Source organism: Mesoplodon bidens, assembly GCF_964165515.1.
Source record: "Mesoplodon bidens genome assembly, chromosome: X".
NCBI lineage: Eukaryota > Metazoa > Chordata > Mammalia > Artiodactyla > Ziphiidae > Mesoplodon > Mesoplodon bidens.
In genome coordinates this window covers 121,370,358-121,394,071 of record NC_138163.1, presented here as the reverse complement: position 1 = coordinate 121,394,071, position 23,714 = coordinate 121,370,358, and the positions used below count along the sequence as shown (strand labels likewise).

The following is a 23,714-nucleotide window of genomic DNA, read 5'->3' as shown; positions in this document are numbered from 1 at the left end:
AACCAATATGGGAAAAGATTCTGAAAAAGAATGTGTATACATATGTGTGTATATATGTGTGTGTGTGTGTGTGTGTATAACTGATTCACTTTGCTGTACACCTGAAACTAACACAACATTGCAAATCAACTATACTCCAATAAAATTTTTAAAAAAAATTTCTAGCATCAGATCTCTTCTGCTGCCTTGGGGCCATTTTTAAGTAAAATCAGGATTACCTGAATACAAGTACCACGATACTCATGCTGATGTCGCAACAGTCAATCTGATAACTGAGATGGTTACTAACTGACTAACAGGTGGGATATGCTGGACAAAGGGATGATTCATGTCTTGGGCAGAAGTGACCAGGAATGAGCACGATTTCATTACGCTACTCAGAATGGTGTGCAATTTTAAACTTAGGAATTGTTTATTTCTGGAATTTTCCATTTAATATTTTCAGACTGTGATTGACCATGGGTAACTAAGACTGCAGAAAGTGAAACCATGGATAAGGGAGGACTGCAATAATTAACAAATATTGAGCACTTACAGTACAATTGGTACTATTCCAAATGTTGTACAGATATTAACTTATTTACTCTTCATTAAAACATCAAGTAATTGCTATTGTTATCTCTATTTTGCAGAGATAAAGTAAGTCCTCAGCTAGTACAAACAGCTGAGCCATAACTGGGGAGGAGCCCTGGGTACTGAATCTACCTACACCAATCCATGGCCACTCCCAAGAGAAGCACACATGGCCATGAGATTCTTTCACGTAAGAGTCAAGGGTGGGAGAACTGAAGAAAGGGGTAATGGGGAACAGGAACTGGTATCACGTCGGTGTTTCCCACCATGCTCAAGTGTCTGTTATTTACTGATAACGCCTAGTGTTAGAGAGGGCTGAAATAAGTGTAACCTTATAAGTGAGTTAGGGAGACCTTAAATAAGAATCAAGTATTAAAATTATTCAAGTGAAGCCATTCCGGAAAAGAAAAAAAAAAAAAAAAAACTCACTGAGGGGCAGTTGCAAAACCCCTGGCAATCACTGATTTGTTTACTATCTCTACAGTTTTGTCTTTTCCAGAATGTCATACAAATGGAAACAGACAGTAGGTAGCCTTTTCAGATTGTCTTCTTTCACTTAGCAATATGCAATTATCATCCTTGTCTTTGGCTTGATAGCTCATTCCTTTTTATCACTGAATATTATTGAATTGTATGAATAAACCACGGCTTGTTTATCCATTCACCTGGTGAAGGATATGTTGGTTGCTTTCAGTTTTTGGCGATTATGAATGAAGCTGATATCAATATTTATGTGCAGGTTTTTGTGTAGATATGTTTTTAAATCAGTTGGGTAAACATCTGGAGGTATGACTGCTAAACTGCATGGTAAGATTATGTTTAGCTTTGCATTGGTTTCCTTCTTTTAGCTTGGTAACTTAAAATAAATCACTGAGCCTTAGTTTCTTCATTTGTAAAAAGGAAATAAATTTTTATTAACACCAAAAGCTGTTGTGAGATTTAAGAGAACATTTAACACAGTTCTTCACTCAGCAGGAATTAATCAGTGCTAGGTTAAGCATATTTATTATTATCTTTGATTTTATTATAAAAATAAATATAAATTGACCCATGTTATTCAATCCAGAAACCCAAAACTTGTCCTTACATCACTCTCTCCTAAGTTGATCAGTCAAGAAGTCTCAGTGAGTCCATATCTCAAATATCTCTTAAATTTATTCTTTATTCTTCCTTTTCCTCAATCAATGGTTTGACTCTTCCATTGTTTTTCCTATGGATTACTACAGACCCTACAACTCCCCTCTCTGCCTTCTTCTTCATCATTTCCCCATCTATTGTCTATGCTACTTGTTCCCAAATGCTGATCATATAGGCCTAGAATAGTGCTGGACATATAGTAGGCATTCAATAAATATTTATTGAATAAATGAATACCCTCCAATTAGTGCTCAGAATGATAAACTGTCCAACACTCCTTTGTAAATAATGAAAATTAATGACAACTTGTGTGTACATGTACACATAAATATTACAAATACTTTTACACATTTTTCACGTATGCATCCTGTGTTATCACCGCTTCAAATGTATCTTAATGCTCCTGTGCTATTGCCTATGCTGTTTATCTCTGTCTGGAACTTACCATGTGCATCCCTTCACCCTACTGCACACTTTACCCATACCCAGATTCTACTGGGTGCCCCTCCCATATTTGTCTATACTATTGCTTATCAAGCTTTAAAGCTTTAACATGTACATTACACACCTGCAGATCTTTTTTTAAAATGCAGAGCCTGATTCAGTGTGTCTGGGGTGGAGCCTGAGAAGTCTGCATTTCTAACAAGTTCCCAGGGGATGCTGCTGCAGCTGGTACTTTATAACACACTGTGTTACAGTTGTTCTTCTGGGCTATTTCCTCTAGACAAGGAAATCCTCTAATGTTATCTTTTATAGAAGTTATCATGTGATAACTTTCTTTAGTAAAGTAACTCAGGGTATTAGAAGGGACAGTACACTGGAAGTCAAGAAATCTGGGATCATTTTTGCCTGTTTTTTGCCACTATGAAAATTTACTTGTGGAACTAAACATCAACTGGACCAATCAAACTACCCGATTTGTCACTGGTACTGAAAATACTCTTCAGGTTCAATTTGCTTTTCTCTAGTTTATTTTTCAGGTGTGTAATAGCTATCAGACACATACAATCATTAGAAAAACATACATGTTGCATGATGTAACTTCATCTCCTGCAACTTCTAATGCAATATGCAATATTATGAGTTTATTTTTACTCATTTTTGCATATATATCTTTTATTTGCTGCTGAATTCAGTCCTATTCTATGATTCTGTTCATATGTTATTATTTCCACACTCACATGCTTAAGCCAATATTCTTAAACTCCATTGTTTCTGGTGGTAGGTAGCAAAAATGGAAACAGAGAAAAATAAAATATTCACTAGATTTCTAAAGTACATTACTGTTTCTTCTCATTTATGAATATATTACAATTTTCCTCTAATCTAATTACTACAGTTTATTCCAAGTTTTTTCTAAAACTAAACTGAAAACACTATTTTCATTTATATTTTTCATATGTTGCTCATGAGATTCTGGCATAGTGGTTTTGTTTATAATGGATTTTATTTTGTCAATATCAGCATCATCATTAAATGACTGAAATTTTGGCAACACAGTAAAGAGTATAGCAGGGATGGAATCACAAATTATGTCTACGGATTAAGTTACAGGGGTCCTATAATAGAAGTTGATGAAGACTGATTATTTAAGAATAATAATAGAGAGAGACAACAGACAAAACTAACCAGAAAAACAGAAGTTTGACTGTTCCCTCCTTCCTCACCAAATGCTCACACACCATTTCTATAAATACAGATTCCTTTACAACATCATTAAGAGCAGGATATGGATTTTCTGTAATTTATACACAGACTTTCTTTTTTGACTTTGGAAAAAGGGGCAGAAAGCAGAATTCTCTCTTGGGGGTGATAATACCCAGCATAACCCATGTTAGAGGTACAAAAGGAAAAAACAAAAAACGTAATTTTTTAAGTTGGATTTTTAAGCTTTTTTTTTCTCGTTAGTCACCAATTTACAGAAGCCCCAAACTAATAAATACATCTTTCTAAAATGCTTGTTCCTGATGTACTGGGTTGGCCAAAAAGTGCCTTCGGTTTTTAAGTAAAAGACATTTTTCATTTTCACCAAGAATTTTATTGAACAACGCATTCACCCTTTTGTTCCACTACCTGCTGCCATTTTTCAGGTAGCTTCATAATTCCATCTTCCCAAAACTTTTTATCTTTTTGAGCAAAGACCTCTTCCAGGTGCCTTTTACAGCCATCCAGGGAACTGAAAATTTTTCCATTAAGAAAATTTTGTAAAGACCTAAATAAATGGAAATCCAAGGGTGCACTGTCTAGTGAATACAGCAGATGAATCAGAACTTCCCAGCCAAGCTGTAACAGTTTTTGCCTGTTCATCAAAGAAACATGCGATCTTGCGTTATCCTGATGGAAGATTATGCATTTTCTGTTGACTAATTCTGGATGCTTTTCATCGAGTGCTTTCGGTTGGTCTAATTGGGAACAGTACTTGGAACTAATAGTTCGGTTTTCCAGAAGGAGCTCATAATAGAGGACTCCCTTCCAATCCCACCATATACACAACACCACCTTCTTTGGATGAAAACCAGCCTTTGGTGTGGTTGGTGGTGGATCATTTCACTTGCCCCACGATCTCTTCCGTTCCACATTATTGTACAGTACCCACTCTTCGTCGCCCATCACAATTTGTTTTAAAAACAGAACGTTTTCATTATGTTTAAATAGAGAATCGCATGCGGAAATATGGTCAAGAAGGTTTTTTTTTGCTTAACTTATGTGGAACCCAAACATCAAAGCGATTCACATAACCAAGCTGGTGCAAACGATTTTCAATGCTTAATTTGGATATTTTGAGTATGTCGGCTATCTCCTGCGTGATATAACGTTGATCGTTCTCACTTAATGTCTCAATTTGATCGCCATCAACTTCAACTGGTCTGCTCGACAGTGGAGCACCGTCCAGTGAGAGATCTCCAGCACGAAACTTAACAAATGACTTTCGACACGTTCAATCAGTCACAATACCTTCTCCATACACTGTGCAAATCTTTTCTTGTGTGTTTCAGTTGCATTTTTACCTTTCTTGAAATAATAAAGCATAATACGCCGAAAATGTTGCTCTTTTTCTTCCATCTTCAATATTAAAATGGCTACACAAAAATTCACCAATTTTGATGTCTTTTTTAAAATGCACGCTGATATGACAGCTGTCACATACAATCTAACAAAATTGTTTTGAATGAAGTTAAAGACAACTAAGTGCTACTAGAGCCGTCTTATTGAAAAAAACTAATGAACTTTTTGGCCAGCCCAATATTTTGTACCACTGGGATGTCCCATCACTCTTATGTTTTTGCAGGTTATACTAAGTGACTTTTTATTCTCCCACCCAGAAATCCCACTGGCTAATGTTGACCAGTTAGTTTGTATTCCTCCCTTGAAAGAGCTAGTCCATGTTAATAAGGAGGGAGTCCATGTTAATTTATTAACTCACTCAACAAATATTTTGGGCACCAAGAACATGCCCAGGAGTGTGGTAGGTGCTGGAGACACAGTAGTGAATAAAATAAAGGCCCCACCCACCTGAAACTTACACTGTAAGCAATATTCTTAATAGGTCTAAAGTAGAGTGCAAGCAGCTTTCAGCTCTTTCTTGGGCATGGAAGGAGTACCATAAGGATCACAGTTCTAGATAACCTCTCCACTCTAGTCTTGCAAAAAGAATCTAGAAATCATAGGCACTAGTGTCTGAGTTTACAAATCTAGCCACTACTCTTGTCCCAAATTCTTTCCTGATGGTAGGTAAAGGGGAGAGAACACTGCATGATTATAGATCCATGGATATTTCTTACATTTCCTTCCAAATTACTCAGTCTCTGACATCAAAATACTTCTAGCTGCTTAATGTTTTCAATCAACCCAGTGCCATCCTCCCAATATCATATGTATTTTTTACAATTTCTCTGGGTTTATTTGACTAGAACACCCTAGACCATACAGTCAGTTAGCTTCATAAAGTTAGTGTTAAGGAAGTTCATATTATTTTACAAAGGCTTCTAAGCAGTTTTTTAATCTCTTACATATTCAGTGAAACTATCATAGACAATCCCCAGTTCCCATCATGGCTCTAAATTCAGTTGAGAGCTTAAGTCAAAACATGTCATAGAATGATGAACCCACTACTTATAAGGACAGAGGATTCTCATGACTACCTCTTACTGTGTATATTTAAATTAATCAGGAGTTGGGACTTCCCTGGTGGCGCAGTGGTTAAGAATCCGCCTGCTAATGCAGGGGACGTGGGTTCGAGTCCTGGTCTAGGAAGATTCCACATGTCACAGAGCAACTAGGCCTGTGTGCCGTAACTACTGAGCCTGCACTCTAGAGCCTGCGAGCCACAACTAGTGAGCCTGCGTACCCCAACTACTGAAGCCCACGCACCTAGAGCCTGTGCTCCACAACAAAGAGAAGCCTGCGCACCGCAACAAAGAGTAGCCCCCCCACACGTTGCAACTAGAGAACGCCTGCACGGAGCAACGAAGACCCAACGTAGCCAAAAATAAATAAATAAAAAATTTAAAAATTAATTAATTAATTCATCAGGGGTCATAAAAGAGGTTCTACTAAGATTCTCCAAATAGGGATCCATGAGATTCTACATATGTCTTTCTTATCATGAACTCGGTGTTCCTGATCACCCAAAACAACTCTCCAGTTTTTTGTTTTAGCTTGTAAAATATAGAGGATAATCTCATAATTCTTATCAGCTGATTAGTTTCCCTTTCATTTAACCCTGATGTGGGCTCTTCTTGGACTTAATCTTTAAATAGTATGCTTACAGTGTTTCAATTAAGAAATAAAATTAAGAACTAGATTTCTTAATAAATTGATGTTTTCCCAAAGATGTGAACTTAAGAAATGCTGGTATCACTTAACCTTCCATAAACAATAAAACACACATTCAATTAATATAATATAGATGGTGACATAAGGTAACATATAATTACTAAGGATTCTTGAGCTTAAACTCAGTATAAAAATACTGACATGTGCCTATCTGTAACAGTTTCTTAAATGTACATTAAAGTTTATGGTAATTGCTAATGCTACACTGGCTTATAGACAATAACTTCATTAAGCTGCCCCACATTCTCATACAGCTACACTTAGTAGCTACACTTAGCTACATGCATTAGTGTATCTGTAATTGCCAAACAAATTACAGAAACGTTTTTAGGCAAAAAAGGCACTTTCCAGGTCTAATTTTAAGAACTGTCACTACCAAGTATGGTATACATACAAAGACCCAGGAAGAAAGTTTGTGTCTAAAACATGTATGTCTGTCTTTCAGAGGCCTGAAATTACAAATTTATGCATTCTGTTATCATAAGCTAAATCATTATTTTGCCTTCTACCAAATATCAAACATCTTTTGAATAAAATACACTCATTCTAGTTGGTCAATAATAACATTGTGGTTATGCTTTAGATTATTTCCTGTGTGAAGTTTTCACTACTACTAAGTAAAGGCAACATTAAAAATGCATTTATCGGGCTTCCCTGGTGGCGCAGTGGTTGAGAGTCCACCTGCCGATGCAGGGGACACGGGTTCGTGCCCCGGTCTGGGAAGATCCCACATGCCGTGGAGCGGCCAGGCCCGTGAGCCATGGCTGCTGAGCCTGTGCGTCCGGAACCTGTGCTCCACTACGGGAGAGGCCACAACAGTGAGAGGCCCATGTACCGCAAAAAAAAAAAAAAAAAAAGCATTTATCTTGGTCCTTGTACATATTAAGGGATTAATAAATATTTGTTCAATGAATTCAGTAAACTCTTATTACCTGTCAGCTCTGTGCCTGACACAATACTAAGAACCGAGGAAACAAAGTTACCTAAAAGATAAGCCTTGACATTAAACTCTAGAGGCAGACACATGTGCAAGTAAGTGGATTAGTCTAGCAATATGTACAGGACTCTACTCAAAAAAAGGAATTCTTCTGAGATGGGTGTCAGAGGAAACAGTAATTAATTTGGGCCTTGGAGTATCACTGGACAGGTTTATTAAGGCTGAATTCATAGTTAAAGACATAATAATTCTAGTATATATTCAAACTAATTTTCAGATCTAAAGCTTATCTTAAACTGGAAGTAACAGTGCTTAACTCCTTGGTTTTTTAATCATCAGACTAAACTTTGCAAAGAAATCTGACCTACCTCTAAGTAGCAGATTTATATACGTTTAAAAAATTAACTGTGGTAAAATGCCCATAACAAAATTTTAATTAGGTTTAAGTGTATAGTTCTGTAGTATTAAGAATATTCACATACATACAAAGGAATATTACTCAGCCATATAAAAAGAAACGAATTTGAGTTATTTGTAGTGAGGTGGATGGACCTAGAGTCTGTCATACAGAGTGAAGTAAGTCAGAAAGAGAAAAACAAATACCGTATGCTAACACATATATATGGAATCTAAAAAAAAAGGTTCTGAAGAACCTAGGGGCAGGACAGGAATAATGACACAGATGTAGAAAATGGACTTCAGGACACGGGGAGGGGGAAAGGTAAGCTAGGATGAAGTGAGAGAGTGGCATGGACATATATACAGTACCAAATGTAAAATAGATAGCTAGTGGGAAGCAGCCACATAGCACAGGGAGATCAGCTCGGTGCTTTGTGACCACCTAGAGGGGTGGGATAGGGAGGGTGGGGAGGGAGATGGAAGAGGGAGGAGATATGGGAATATATGTATATGTATAGCTGATTCACTTTGTTATAAAGCAGAAACTAACATACCACTGTAAAGCAATTATACTCCAATAAAGATGTTAAAAATATAAATAAAATAAACATAGAACTAAAAAAAAACCAGAATATTCACATTGTTGTGCAACCAATCTTTTAATCTTGCAAAACTAAAACTCTATACCCACTAAACAACAACTTCCCATTTTCCTCTCCCCCTAGTCCCTGTCAACCAGCATTCTACTTGCTATGAGTTTGACTACTGTAAGTGCCTAATGTAAGTGGAATGATACACTATTTATCTTTTTGTGACTGGCACAGACTAAATGGCTTCACTGGTAAATTCTACCAAACATTTAAAGAAGAATTAATGCCAAACCTTTTTTCAAACTTTTCCAAAAAATTGAAGAGGAGGGAAGACACATTTCCAAACTCATTTTATGAATCCAGCATTACTCTGAAACTGAAGCCAGACAAAGACATCATGAAAAAATAAAACTACAGGAAAATATCCCCAGTGAATTCAGATGCAAAAATCCTCAACAAAATACTAGCAAAATGAATCCAACAGTACATTAAAAGGATTATACAACATAACCAAGTGGGATTTGCCCCTTGGATGCAAGGATAGTTCGAAATACAAAAATCAATTAATGTGCTACATCGTACTAACAGAATAAAGGAATAAAATCACAAGATCATCTCAACAGATGTGGAAAAAGTGTTTGACAAAATTAAGTACCCTTTCATGATGTAAACTCTCAAAAAATTAGGAAAAGAAGAAAAATACCTCAACATAATGAAGGTCATACATGGAAAGCCCACAGTTAGCATCACACTCAATGGTGAAAAACTGAAAGCTTTTCCTCTAAGATCAGGAAAAAGACAATGATGCTTACTGTCATCACTTTTATTCAACAAGTAGTGAAAGTCCTAGCCAGAGTAATTAGGCAAGAAAAAGAAATAAAAGGCATCCAAATTGGAAAGGAATCAGTAAAACTGTCCCTGTTTGCAGACAACATCTTATATAAAGAAAATCCTAAAAACTCTATATAAAAATTGTTAGAATTAATAAACAAATTCAGTAAAGTTGCAGGGTACAAAATCAACATGCAAAAACCAGTTACACTAACTATGAATTAGATGGAAAGGAAATCAGGAAAATAATTCCAATTACAATAGCACCAAAAATAATAAAATACTTAGGAATAAATTTGATTAAAGAGCTGAAAGACTTGCATACTAAAAACTACAAAAAAACTGATGAAAGAAATTAAAGAAGACACAAACAAATCGAATGGCATCCCAAGTTCATGGATTGGAAGACTTAATATTGTTAAAATGTACATACAACCTAAAGTGATCTACATATTCAGTGCAATCCCCATAAAAACCCCAATGCCATTTTTCTACAAAAATAGAAAAAAAATCTAAAATTCACATGGAACCATAAAAGACCACAAACAGCCAAGTCAATATTGGGAAAGTAGAACAAAGCTGGAAGCATCACATTTCCTGATTTCAAAATATATAACAAAGTCACAGTAATCATAAAAGTATAGAACTGCCATAAAGACAGATATAATTGTGGTTATTACATACAATTTCCTATCTCATAAGGATTTAGATAAATTAACACACGTAAACACTTAGAATGATGTCTGATATAGTGTAAACAGACAGCAAGTGTTTGCTGTGGTAATCACAGAGTTGTCACGAGGACCAAATTAGATTTTTAGTTTATCCTTCATTCAAACAGTTGTTACTAAGCACATACTATGTGCCAGGCACTGTTTTAGTCTATGGAAACAGAGCAGGAAATAGAAAAGAGAAAAACCCTTGTTCTCATGGAGCTCATCTTCAGCATCAATTTTCCTTGTACCACATTACTGTTTAAACGCTTCTCTATTTCAATGCATGGAAATTCCTATTTAAATGAATATAAATTACAATTCACCCTTTGGGTTACAAGAAATGAAGGAAAGTCTGGCTAGAGCAAATTACTATCCCACCCATAGATTTCTGCCACATGTTAGACAAGTATTTATAGCATTTTCCAAATAATGACATGCTTCAATCTCGATCAGTGTCATCATCGACACTCCCTCCCATAAAACCAACCATACTAAGCTTGATTCTCAAAATAGACCCATGTTAGTTCATATCCCAGCTGAACTGTTTGGTTTTATATTATTCATCAATTATATTAAGGCTCATTATCTTATCTTTGTAGAAATAATTAGGCTTATATAAACTAACAATGAAACATTCTAAAACTTACACTGATGTAAAGAATATTCCCAATATCTTTGAAAAATTAAATGAAATGAATAAATAATCTATAAATTATAAATGCCAAAAGTAACTAAAGAATAAATAGAGAGGAGCTTCAAGATGGTGGAATAGTAAGACGTGGATATCACCTTCCTCCCCACAAATACATCAGAAATACATCTACATGTGGAACAACACCTACAGAACACCTACTGAATACTGGCAGAAGACCTCAGGCCTCCCAAAAGGCAAGAAACTCCCCCACGTACCTGGGTTGGGCAAAAGAAAAAAGAAAAAACAGAGACAAAAGAATAGGGACGGGACCTGCACCAGTGGGAGGGCGCTGTGAAGGAGGAAAGATTTCCACACACTAGGAAGCCCCTTCACGGTTGGAGACTGTGGGTGGCGGAGGAGGGGGAGCTTCGGAGCCACAGAGGAGAGCGCAGCAAGAGGGGTGCGGAGGGCAAAGCGGAGAGATTCCCACACAGAGGATCGGTGCCGACCGGCACTCACCAGCCCGAGAGGCTTGTCTGCTCACCCACCAGGGCGGGGGGTGCTGGGAGCTGAGGCTTGGGCTTTGGAGGTTAGATCGCAGGAGAGGACTGCGGTTGGCGGTGTGAACACAGCCTGAAGGGGGCTAGTGTGCCACGGCTAGCCAGGAGGGAGTCCGGGAAAAGGTCTGCAGCTGACAAAGGGGCAAGAGACTTTTTCTTCCCTCCTTGTTTCCTGGTGCGCGAGGAGAGGGGATTCAGAGCGCCGCTTAAAGGAGCTCCAGAGACGGGCGAGAGCCGCGGCTATCAGCGCCGACCACAGAGACGGGCGTGAGACGCTAAGGCTGCTGCCGCCGCCACCAAGAAGCCTGTGTGCGAGCACAGCTCACTCTTGACACCTCCCCTCCCAGGAGTCTGTGCAGCCCGCCACTGCCAGGGGCCCGTGATCCAGGGACAACTTCCCCGGGAGAATGCACGGTGCGCCTCAGGCTGGTACAACGTCATGCTGGCCTCTGCTGCCGCAGGCTCACCTCGCATCCGTACCCCTCCTTCCCCCCGGCCTGAGAGAGCCAGAGTCCCTGAAGCAGCTGGTCCTTTAACCTAGACCTGTCTGAGCAAAGAACAGACACCCTCAGGCAATTTACACACAGAGGGGGGCCAAATCCAAAGCTGAACCCCGGGAGCTGTGCGAACAAAGAAGAGAAAGGGAAATCTCCCCCAGCAGCCTCAGGAGCAGGGGATTAAATCTCCACGATCAACTTGATGTACCCTGCATCTGTGGAAAACCTGAAGTGACAATGAATCATCCCAAATTGAGGAGGTGGACTTTTGGAACAACGATACATATTTTTCTTTTCCCTTTTTCTCTTTTTGTGAGTGTGTATGTGTATGCTCCTGTGTGTGATTTTGTCTGTATAGCTTTGCTTTTACCATTTGTCTTAGGGTTCTGTCTCTCCATTTTTTGTTTGTTTGTTTGTTTGCTTGTTTGTTTTTGTGGTACGCGGGCCTCTCACTGCTGTGGCCCCTCCCGCTGTGGAGCACAGGCTCCGGATGCACAGGCTCAGTGGCCATGGCTCACGGGCCCAGCCGCTCCACGGCATGTGGGATCTTCCCGGACCGGGGCATGAACCCCTGTCCCCTGCATCAGCAGGCGGACTCTCAACCACTGCGCCACCAGGGAAGCACCCTGTTTGTTTGTTTTTTGTGTTTTTTAGTACAGTTTTTAGCACTTGTTATCATTGGTGGATTTCTTTTTTGGTCTGGTTGCTCTCTTCTTTCTTCCTTTTTTTTTATTACTTAAAAAATTTTTAATAATTAGTTTTTATTTTAATAACTTTATTTTATTTTATCTTCTTCTTTCTTTCATTTTTTTCCTCCCTTTTATTCACAACCATGTGGATAACAGCCTCTTGGTGCTCCAGCCAGGCGTCAGGGCTGTGCCTCTGAGGTAGGAGAGCCAAGCTCGGGACACTGGTCCACAAGAGACCTCCCAGCTCCACATAATATCAAATGGCGAAAATCTCCCAGAGATCTCCATCTCAATGCCAAGACCCAGCTCCACTCAATGACCAGCAAGCTACAGTGCTGGACAACCTATGCCAAACAACTAGCAAGACAGGAACACAACCCCACCCATTAGCAGACAGGTTGCCTAAAATCATAATAAGGCCACAGACACCCCAAAACACACCACCAGACGTGGACCTCTCCATCAGAAAGACAAGATCAGGCCTCATCCACCAGAACACAGGCACTATGCCCCTCCACCAGGAAGCCTACACAACCCACTGAACCAACCTTAAACACTGGGGACAGACACCAAAAACGAGAACTATAAACCTGCAGCCTGTGAAAAGGAGACCCCAAACATAGTAAGTTAAGCAAAATGAGAAGACAAAGAAAGACACAGCAGATGAAGGAGCAAGGCAAAAACCCACCAGACCTTACAAATGAAGAGGAAATAGGCAGTCTACCTGAAAAAGAATTCAGAATAATGATAGTGAAGATGATCCAAAATCTTGGAAATAGAATGGAGAAAATACAAGAAACATTTAACAAGGACCTAGAAGAACTAAAGAGCAAACAAACAGCGATGAACAACACAATAAATGAAATTAAAAATTCTCTAGAAGGGATCAAGAGCAGAATAACTAAGGCAGAAGAACGGATAAGTGACCTGGAAGATAAAATAGTGGAAATAACTACCATAGAGCAGAATAAAGAAAAAAGAATGAAGAGAATTGAGGACAGTCTCAGAGACCTCTGGGACAACGTTAAATGCACCAGCATTCGAATTATAGGGGTCCCAGAAGAAGAAGAGGAAGAGAAAGGGACTGAGAAAATATCTGAAGAGATTATAGTTGAAAACTTCCCTAATATGGGAAAGGAAATAGTTAATCAAGTCCAGGAAGCACAGAGAGTCCCATACAGTATAAATCCAAGGAGAAACACACCAAGACACATATTAATCAAACTATCAAAAACTTAAAACAAAGAGAAACTATTAAAAGCAGCAAGGGAAAAACAACAAATAACACACAAGGGAATCCCCATAAGGTTAATAGCTGATCTTTCAGCAGAAAGTGGCAGGACATATTTAAAGTGATGAAAGAGAAAAACCTACAACCAAGATTACTCTACCCAGCAAGGAGAAGTAACAACTGACACTGCAGAAATACAAAGGATCATGAGAGATTACTACAAGCAACTCTATGCCAATAAAATGGACAACCTGGAAGAAATGGACAAATTCTTAGAAATGCACAACATTGAGAGACTGAACGAGGAAGAAATAGAAAATATGAACAGACCAATCACAAGCACTGAAATTGAAACTATGATTTAAAATATTCCAACAAACAAAAGCCCAGGACCAGATGGCTTCACAGGCGAATTCTATCAAACATTTAGAGAAGAACTAAAACCTATCCTTCTCAAACTCTTCCAAAATATAGCAGAGGGCGGGACACTCCCAAACTCATTCTACGAGGCCACCATCCCCCTGATACCAAAACCAGACAAAGATGTCACAAAGAAAGAAAAGTACAGGGCAATATCACTGATGAACAGAGATGCAAAAATCCTCAACAACATACTAGCAAACAGAATCCAACAACACATTAAAAGGATCATGCACCATGATCAAGTGGGATTTATCCCAGAGATGCAGGGATTCTTCAATATACACAAATCAATCAATGTGATACACCATATTAACAAATTGAAGGAGAAAAACCATATGGTTATCTCAATAGATGCAGAGAAAGCTTTTGACAAAATTCAACACCCATCTATGATAAAAAAACCCTCCAGAAAGTAGGCATAGAGGGAACTTTCCTCAACATAATAAAGGCCATATATGACAAACCCACAGCCAACATCGTCCTCAATGATGAAAAACTGAAAGCATAAGATCAGGAACGAGACAAGGTTGCCCACTCGCACCACTCTTACTCAACATAGTTTTGGAAGTTTTAGCCATGGCAATCAGAGAAGAAAAAGAAATAAAAGGAATCCAAATTGAAAGGAAGAAGTAAAGCTGTCACTGTTTGCAGATGATATGATACTATACATAGAGAATCCCAAAGATGCTACCAGAAAACTACTAGAGCTAATCAAGGAATTTGGTAAAGTAGCAGGATACAAAACAAATGCATGGAAATCTCTTGCATTCCTATACACTAATGATGAAAAATCTGAAAGTGAAATTAAGAAAACACTCCCATTTACCACTGTAACAAAAAGAATAAAATATCTAGGAATAAACCTACATAAGGAGACAAAAGACTTGTATGCAGAAAATTATAAGACACTGATGAAAGAAATTAAAGATGATACCAACAGATGGAGAGATATACCATGTTCTTGGACTGGAAGAATCAACATTGTGAAAATGACTCTACTACCCAAAGCAATCTACAGATTCAATGCAATCCCTATCAAACTACCACTGGCATTTTTCACAGAACTAGAACAAAAAATTTCACAGTTTGTATGGAAACAAAAAAGACCCCAAATAGCCAAAGCAATCTTGAGAAAGAAAAACGGAGCTGGAGGAATCAGGCTCCCTGACTTCAGACTATACTACAAAGCTACAGTAATCAAGACAGTATGGTACTGGCACAAAAACAGAAATATAGATCAATGGAACAGGATAGAAAGCCCAGAGATAAACCCACGCACATACGGTCAGCTTATCTTTGATAAAGGAGGCAAGAATACAGAGTGGAGAGAAGACAGCCTCTTCAATAAATGGTGCTGGGAAAACAGGACAGCTACATGTAAAAGAATGAAATTAGAACACTCCCTAACACCAGACACAAAAATAAAGTCAAAATGGATTAAAGACCTAAAGGTAAGGCCAGACACTATCAAACTCTTAGAGAATACAGGCAGAACACTCTATGACATAAATCACAGCACGATCCTTTTTGACCCACCTCCTAGAGAAATGGACATAAAAACAAAAATAAACAAATGGGACCTAATGAAACTTAAAAGTTTTGCACAGCAAAGGAAACCATAAACAAGACAAAAAGACAGCCCTCAGAATGGGAGAAAATTGTTGCAAATGAAGCAACAGACAAAGGATTAATCTCCGAAACATACAAGCAACTCATGCAGCTCAATATGAAAAAAACAAACACCCCAATCCAAACATGGGCAGAAACCTAAATAGACATTTCTCCAAAGAAGACATACAGATCACCAAAAGACACATGAAAGAATGCTCAACATCATTAATCATTAAAGAAATGTAAATCAAAACTAAAATGCGATATCATCTCACACTGGTCAGAATGGCCATCATCAAAAAATCTACAAACAGTAAATGCTGGAGAGGGTGTGGAGAAAAGGGAACCCTCTTGCACTGTTGGTGGGAATGTAAATTGATACAGGCACTATGGAGAACAGTATGGAGGTTCCCTAAAAAACTAAAAACAAAACTACCATAAGACCCAGCATTCCCACTACTGGGCATATACCCTGAGAAAACCATAATTCAAAGAGTCATGTACCAAAATGTGCATTGCACCTCTATTTACAATAGCCAGGAAATGGAATCAACCTAAGTGTCCATCAACAGATGAAGGGATAAAGAATATGTGGCACATATATACAATGGAATATTACTCAGCCATAAAAAGGAACAAAACTGTGGTATTTGTAGTGACGTGGATGGACCTAGAGTCCATCATACAGAGTGAAGTAAGTCAGAGAAAAACAAATACCGTATGCTAACACATATATACGGAATCTAAAAAAAAAAAAGAATGGTCATGAAGAACCTAGGGGCAAGACGGGAATAAAAATGCAGACCTACTCGAGAAGGGACTTGAGGATACGGGGAGGGGGAAGGGTAAGCTTGGACAAAGTGAAAGAGTGGCAATGGGCATACATACAGCACTAAACGTAAAACAGATAGCTAGTGGGAAGCAGCCACAAAGCACAGGGAGATCAGCTTGGTGCTTTGTGACCACCTAGAGTGGTGGGATAGGGAGGGTGGGAGGGAGGGAGATGCAAGAGGGAAGAGATATGGGGACATATGTATATGTATAACTGAATCACTTTGTTATAAAGCAGAAACAAACACACCATTGTAAAGCAATTATACTCCAATAAAGATGTTAAAAAAATCAAAAAAAAAAGAAAAAAAGAAAAAAGAAAATACACCATAGACAAAAGCAACAATATAAAAAAACATACCTAGAAAGAAACCATAGAAAAATGTATATAATCTACATGGAGGCAACAATAAGAATTTCCTGATTGACTTAGGAAAAAGAAGTCTCAACCAGAATAGTATGTTATGCGTATTCGTGAGGCACAGATATTTTAAGAATATCGATTTTCCTTAATTCATTTACAGATTTAGTACCTTATCCATAGCAGCTGATGACAATCAAACATGGGCTCCTGTTTCCTGTACCCAAAATCAACCATGGAAACATTACAGAAGGAATAAAGAAAAAACATTAACAACAGCAAAAACACAAAACTAAATAATCCCTGAGGGACAATAAGTCGCCACTGAACTAGAACCTGAGTGTGGGCAGGTAGGGGGATGCCCTGAATTCGAGACAGGTCTGTAGCCTGCAAGAGAGGCAGATGACAGGATTGATTAGAGAAAAGCCTTTAAACTTGAGCCCTTGATTCTTCCACTGTGCTCTGGGACCATGAATCTCTACTGCTTCACTGAAGGAACCTGAGGCAGCATTTCAGAGCCCGCATGCCAGGAGCATGGGACACCAAAGATTGGGCTGGTTGTGGCAGTATGGTCCACAGGCTGTGAAATAACCATCTGAAACTTTGTTAGTGGATGGCGACCGGCCTTTTTAAATGATCATCTTAATAGACTATCACACACGGACTCAAAGAGAAAAGCAAGTAACACAGTACTTGTACAAAAGGACAGAAATTCATTTCTGAACTTCTGGGCAATGCCCCTGATGTCAACAAAGAGAGACCACAGTGAGAACTGTCAGGCTAAGGCGCCCCTTCACTAACTCCTCTGGGATTCTGTGGGGCATGGTTGGGGACAGGGATGGATTCATACCAGAGAAGGAAGGAATCGCAGGCCCTGCCAGCAGTCAACGTGAGGACCCTGAGTGAGACCTGACGGGCTCCGAACCACAGAAGAGAGTCTCGCCTCCTTTCCCCACAGCTCATCTTACCTGCAGCAGCCGTCTCTGGGAGGCTCCAGGCAGAAGTGTCCAGATGAGATGTGCCTGCGCTTCACACCAGCATCTCAGGGAGTTGACGTCTTTGATGTGCGGCCTTGGCCTCAGGTCAGCAGACGGGAGGTAGCCCAGCACCTACAGGGAGTCAAGAGAAGACACTGAGGGAGGACTGAGAGCAGCATCCACCATAGAAGAGGGGGCCCCAAAGAGCCCTCACCTTCAGTCTCGGGGGACCCAGGCATGGCTGTGAGGCTCAGGCCCCCAGATACTTCCGGCTGGGGGTGCCGACAGAAATGAGAGTCAAGGTGTGATGCCTGCTGACTCAGCTCAGCAGAGGGAAAAGTCCCAGGACCTGCCAAGAGTCAATGAAAGGCCCTCGTGCCAGGCCTGTGGGAAGCTCCCCCGGAACCACCCCCCACCTCCCGTCCCGACCGGCCCCGCCCCTGCTGTCCTCCTGGAGCCCAGATGCGCATGACCGGATGTAACGTCCTCCTACGCACGCGGTGGGGGCGACGCCATTGTTGAGAGCTGTCGTCCGGCGAGGGTGAGCCGCGGGAGGAATCCCACGTCTCTTCAGGTGTCAAAGTGTGAGGTATCCCCAGTTAGAAGTGCGGGGACGCCCACGACACCCCCAATCCCCTTTCCCTCTGAAAAGAGGCGGCCACACAGGCCCCGCCCACCCCGCCCCTGCTCTCGGCCCGAGAGGCTCGGGCCTGGCCGTTAGGCCCAAAGTCCATCCGCTTCCCCTGCGGGGTCTCGGGCAAGGAAGGCCTCGCTCTGAGGCTGGTGGACCCTGGCTCACCTCAGTTGAGGGAGCGTCCCAGGCCCTGTGAAGGACGGGACCCCTGTGGGGACCGACGGGCTCCACACCCCAAAATGGCGGCCACACAGACCCCGCCCCTGACGTCGGCCTGGGAGCCTCCGGGCAGGTCTAAAGACTGAGAGACTCCCTCAGTGCGAACGCGGACGGACGGACGGATGCGGGAGACCCAGGGAGGACGGGGCCTTGTTCTGAGGGGCTGGCCGCAGGTCAGCAGAGGGAGGATTTCCAGGGCACGGGAGGAGTCAGGGTGAGGACCGTCCTCCCCGTCGCAAGGGCACCTCAGAACCCCTCCCCTGTTGTCAGCCGCTTCCTTCTGGCCACACGCGGAGAAGGGAGGGCTGCTGTCTGAGAGGGGAGGTGCAGGCCAGCAGAAGGCGCGTCCCTAAGCACTGCCAAGAGTCAGCCCAAGCCCTTGAGTGAGGGCCAGTGGGGCCGCCAGCCACAGGGCCTCGACCTGTCTGCCGCACGCTGCAGGCTTGGTAAAACTCTGCCACGTGCGGCCGCCTGGCCACCCTCACTGCCTCCTAGTGAGACTCAGGGAGGTGCCGGCACTGGTGCGAGCAGATGGCCCTCGGGGCAAGAGAGGAGCTCCAGGCTGCACCGGCCGTCCAGGGAGGAACCCGAGTGAGGACTAAGGGAGTCACCCACCCCGAAGAGAAGGGACCAGAGAGAACATGGCCTGTCCCCTCCTGTCAACCCTTAAACTCCCAAGAAAGGACTGTCAGGCCGAGCCTGCCCGTAATTTCCTCTGCCAGGTCCAAGGGAGGTTAGAGCTTTGTTCTGAAGGGGCAGCCACGAGGCAGCAGAAGGGAGGGTCCCAGGGCCCTTCGGTGGTGGGCTGAACGCTCCCTACTTTCCTCCTCCTGGGTGCCACGGAGGATGGTGGTATCACCTTCAGAGCAGCAGAGGGCATGGGGTGGGGGTGGGGTGGGGGAGTCTTGCCAACAACTGTCATTCTGACTCTGAATGGGAACCGCGGGGACCTACCTCCCCTGCCAGCCCCCACTGTCACCCCCATACCGCCCAGGCAGGGCTGGCTGGCTGTGCCCCAAGGCTCACTCGACCGTCCTCCACAGGGCTCTCAGGGGACAGGCTGAGCAGGAGAACAGGAGCCCTGTGGGCCCTCGGGCAGTGCCCTCAAGGACCCTGCAGAGGCGGCCTTGGTTAAAGCCAGGGAGGACTCTCCCCGCTGAAGGTGCTCACAGCATCTCCTTGTCCCTCCCCCAGGTGCCCTCGTTGCCTGCCTTCCTGCCCACGCTCCCGCCTGCTGGCCCTGACCTGTGTCATCATGCCTCAAGGCCAGAAGAGGAAGCGCCATGCCCAGGAGAAACACCGCCAGGCCTGGGGGGAGACTCAGAGGCTCAAGGGTGCCCAGGCCACTGAGGCGGCGGCGGCGGCAGAGAGAGAAGAGTCATCCTCCTCCCCTGCTTCTGTTTTTCGGGGTACTCCCCTGAGCTCCCCTGCTGCTGGCACTCGCCAGGAGCCTCAGGGAGCCCCAGCCACGAGCTCTCTTGCTGCAGGAGTTTCATGCCCAAGATCTGAAGAGGGTGCCCAGAGCCAAGATGAGAAAAGTGCAAGTACCGCCCAGGCAGCACCTTCCGTTCACAGCACTTACATCAATCCTCTGACCAGGAAGGTCTGCAAGTTGGTGCAGTTCCTGCTGGATAAGTACAAGACGAAGGAGCCCATCCCGAAGGCTACACTGCTGAAGATTGTCAACAAGACGTACAACAAGCACTTCCCTGCGATCCTCAGGAGAGCCTCTGAGTGTGTGGAGCTGGTCTTTGGCCTTGATCTGAAGGAAGTCGACTCCAGCAGTCACTCCTACACCCTCATCAGCAAGCTGGGCCTCTGCAGCGAGGGAAGTCTGACTGATGTGTCAGGGCTGCCCGTGTCCGGTTTCCTGATGACTCTCCTGGGCATGATCTTCAAGAAGGGCAACCGTGCCACCGAGGAGGAGTTCTGGGATTTCCTCAGTGCGTTGGGTGTGTATGCTGGGAGGAGCCACTCGATCTTTGGGGAGCCCAGGAGGTTCATCAGAGATATCGTGCAGCTGAAGTACCTGACGTACAGCCAGGTGCCCAACAGCGATCCTCCGCACTATGAGTTCCTGTGGGGCCCGAGAGCCCACGCTGAAACCAGCAAGATGAAAGTGCTGGAGTATATGGCCAAGCTCACTGATACCGTCCCCAGGGCCTTACCAGATCTCTATGAGGAGGCTATGAAAGATGAGGTAGAGAGAGCAAGAGTGAGAGCCGCGGCCAGGGCTGCAGCTATTGCTGAGCGCAGAGCACGTTCCAGGGCCAAGGCCCACAGCTCCTCCACATGTAGGGAGGGAGGCCGCGGGCAGATTGCTCACTTTGTTTTGGAAGAGAGCAGTCAGGCTCCTAAATAGTGCAGAGTAGTAGGGGTGGAGGGAACAAAGTATAGATCTCATTTATCTTCCTGTTTTAAACTAGTAACTTCTATATATTATTGATTAATTGATTTAGGTTTTTTCAAATGTTTTCTTCTTGTAATAGATAGTGTGTTTTCTTAAGAATATGAATTCGTGAATGACATTGCTTGCATACTTATTGCTGTTCAAAGAGTTCTAAAGTTACAGTTTTGGTATATATAAAAGAAATTCACAAACCATCTGTACTTTCTGTATGATCCAGAAGTAGAAAACATGGCAGTGCAATAGAGATTTTCATGGAAATGTGAAAGGCGACCATAGAAAATATTTAGAAACAAAAAATGGAGAAAACAGAGTAAAAGGTATTAATTCGTAGTTTGCCTTATTTCTTTGAAACTTTCTTTTGGTAGAAATAAAAGATACTTTGACTGATTTAGCTCATTTGTGAGTATTTGTTTCTTTTGTCTTGGTGCACTGCATATTCTCTGCCACCTACTGGATTAAAAATAAACTCTGATGGGAGGGTGGTATTTTGGGGGTTCATAATAATCATATCATAACTGTCATTCATCAAAACCCCAATATTTCTTAATGAGTATGCCACTGCTTTCCATGTAGTACATAACATTCCAGCATTCATGCAGGATAGGATTTAGCAGACTCCCTTTATAGGTGAATAACTTGCAAATTTCTCAAGTTCACAAGACTGATTAAGGGACCGTGCTGGGTCTAGTCCCCTGGTCTGGAATCGTCTAGAGCCTACACTCTTCCACTCCTCCCAGCCTAAGCCAGACCTTACGTCTTTTAATTCATTTTTCTTCTCACCACTCCAAAATGTATCTCATGGGATAAAAGGGGCCCTGTTCCCAAAGCACTGTTTTGGATTACAGTAACAGTAACGCTGAATAAGTGAATGGTATGACTAAAAAAAATTACTTTGGTGACAATGGGGTCTTCTACATATGCGCCGTCAGATACCCTGAAAAGTTCAGCATCTCCTCATTTACTCTTCAAGTTTCTCAGGGACATCAAAGCCTTGGTTTAAGAGCTGTGTCCTCAGGTCAGTGGAGGGAGGAGTCCCAGCCTCTGAGAGTTACTCAAGGTGAGGGCCTTAGAACAGAAGGGGGCCCCACAAGGTATACCCTGCTTTCTCCCTTCTGTGGCCATGCGCAGAGCTGTGTGTCTGAAGGTACCCCTTCTCCTCCTCCGGGGCAAGGGTGGAGAGGTTCTCAGGGAGGTGAGTCCCTTGGTCTTGGGGCAGCATCTCCCATTCTGCCCAGGTCGGAGATCCTAACAGGCCTTAATTTGCTTCAGGGTGAGGACACTGGGTGCTGATGAGTGGACTCCCCATAACAAAGGGGGACCACACAGAGGCCCCTGGCAGGGGTAGCCAGGGAATAGGTCCCTTACCTCCCCTTCTGGTGTCTCAGGAAGGTGAAAGCCTTGGCCTGAGGCCGGCAGACAGACAGTAGGGAGGGTGGAGTCCCATATGCTACCTGAAGTCAAGGTAAGAAACCTGAGTTAGGACTGAGGGGCCACTGACTCCAGAAGAGTGGGGCCTTGTAAAATCCTGCTCCTCAGAAGACCCCAACAGCTTCGGACAGATCTTGTTCATCCTGGCTTCCAATTCAGAATTTCCAAGAAGGTAATGCCTTTGTTCTGAGGAGCACAGCTTCAGGGGAGTGGAGGGTGGAGGCCTGGGTCTGGTCAGGCCTCACGATGAGGACCCTGAATGAGGAGCAAGAGGACCACTCACTCCAGAACAGAGGAGAATGCAGAGTCCCACCCCTGACGTCAGCCCCAGGAGGCCCAGGACAACGCTTTCTGGCTGACATGCCCCCTCTTTCCACTGGGCGTGGTCTCAGGGAGACGAGGGCCTTGGTCTTTGGGGAACAGCCTCACTCAGTAGAGACTGGAAATCTAGTGTCTCTAAATGGGGATAGAGGGACTCCACGTAGAACACAGCCCTGCCACTGGACGCCTCCCCTTGGCAAAGCCAGGAATGTTGGCATGATGCGCCCCACACCTTTCCTTTTAGAGCGTCTCAGGTAGATGAGGCACTTGGTCTCAGGGGCCAGCCTCAGGTGAGCACAGGGAGGAATTCCAGGTCATGCCAAGAGCCAAGCACAGGACCACGAGGACTGAGGGAACCACCCAAATCATAAAAGTGGGGACGCCACAGAATCCCTCCCTTACTGTCGGCCATGAGTGACCACAGGCAGTCATGCCCACGTGAGGAAACCCTCACATCCTCCTAGGTGGTCTCAGGGAATTAAAGGCTGCAGTATGAGAGCACAGGCCTCTCTACGTCACGGGAAGAGTCAGCGTAAGGGCTCCGAGTGAGGACCAAGGGGAACGCCCAACCGAAAAGAGAGAGGAACACATGCACAGCCCCACCACCCTTCGGCCCTGGGAAGCCCCAGGCAGGGGCAGTTCCGTGTGTCACCCACTTGCTTCCAGCTCCGGAGGACTCAGGTCAGTAGAGGGAAGAGTCCCAGATCCTGACAGACTGAGGACTACTGAGGTCACAGACCCCAGCGGAGTGGAGCCCGGAGAATCCTGCCCTCTGCTGTTAGTCCTCAGAAGCCCCTGAGAAATAGCTGTGGCTACACGTGGCCTACTCTGACTTCTACTTCTGGGGACTCAGGGTGGTGAGGACTTTG

General features: G+C 43.1%; 2 protein-coding genes across 2 annotated transcripts in view; one reads left to right on the top strand and one right to left on the bottom strand.

Annotated features, from left to right (window-relative positions):
• The window catches only part of LOC308608555 (uncharacterized protein), a 934,308-nt gene that overhangs the window by 68,179 nt on the left and 842,415 nt on the right, over positions 1 to 23,714 (bottom strand). Inside the window, exon 8 of the mRNA XM_081221773.1 lies at positions 17,825 to 17,965. Within this exon, the coding sequence (XP_081077899.1) occupies positions 17,825 to 17,965 (141 nt within the window). The remainder of the gene's footprint in view (positions 1 to 17,824; positions 17,966 to 23,714) is intronic.
• LOC308608843 (melanoma-associated antigen B4-like) lies at positions 19,942 to 21,048 on the top strand (the record flags this gene model as incomplete). The annotated part of the gene is made up of 1 exon (XM_081222173.1): positions 19,942 to 21,048. The coding sequence occupies one exon, from the start codon at positions 19,942 to 19,944 to the stop codon at positions 21,046 to 21,048; it is 1,107 nt and encodes a 368-aa protein (XP_081078299.1).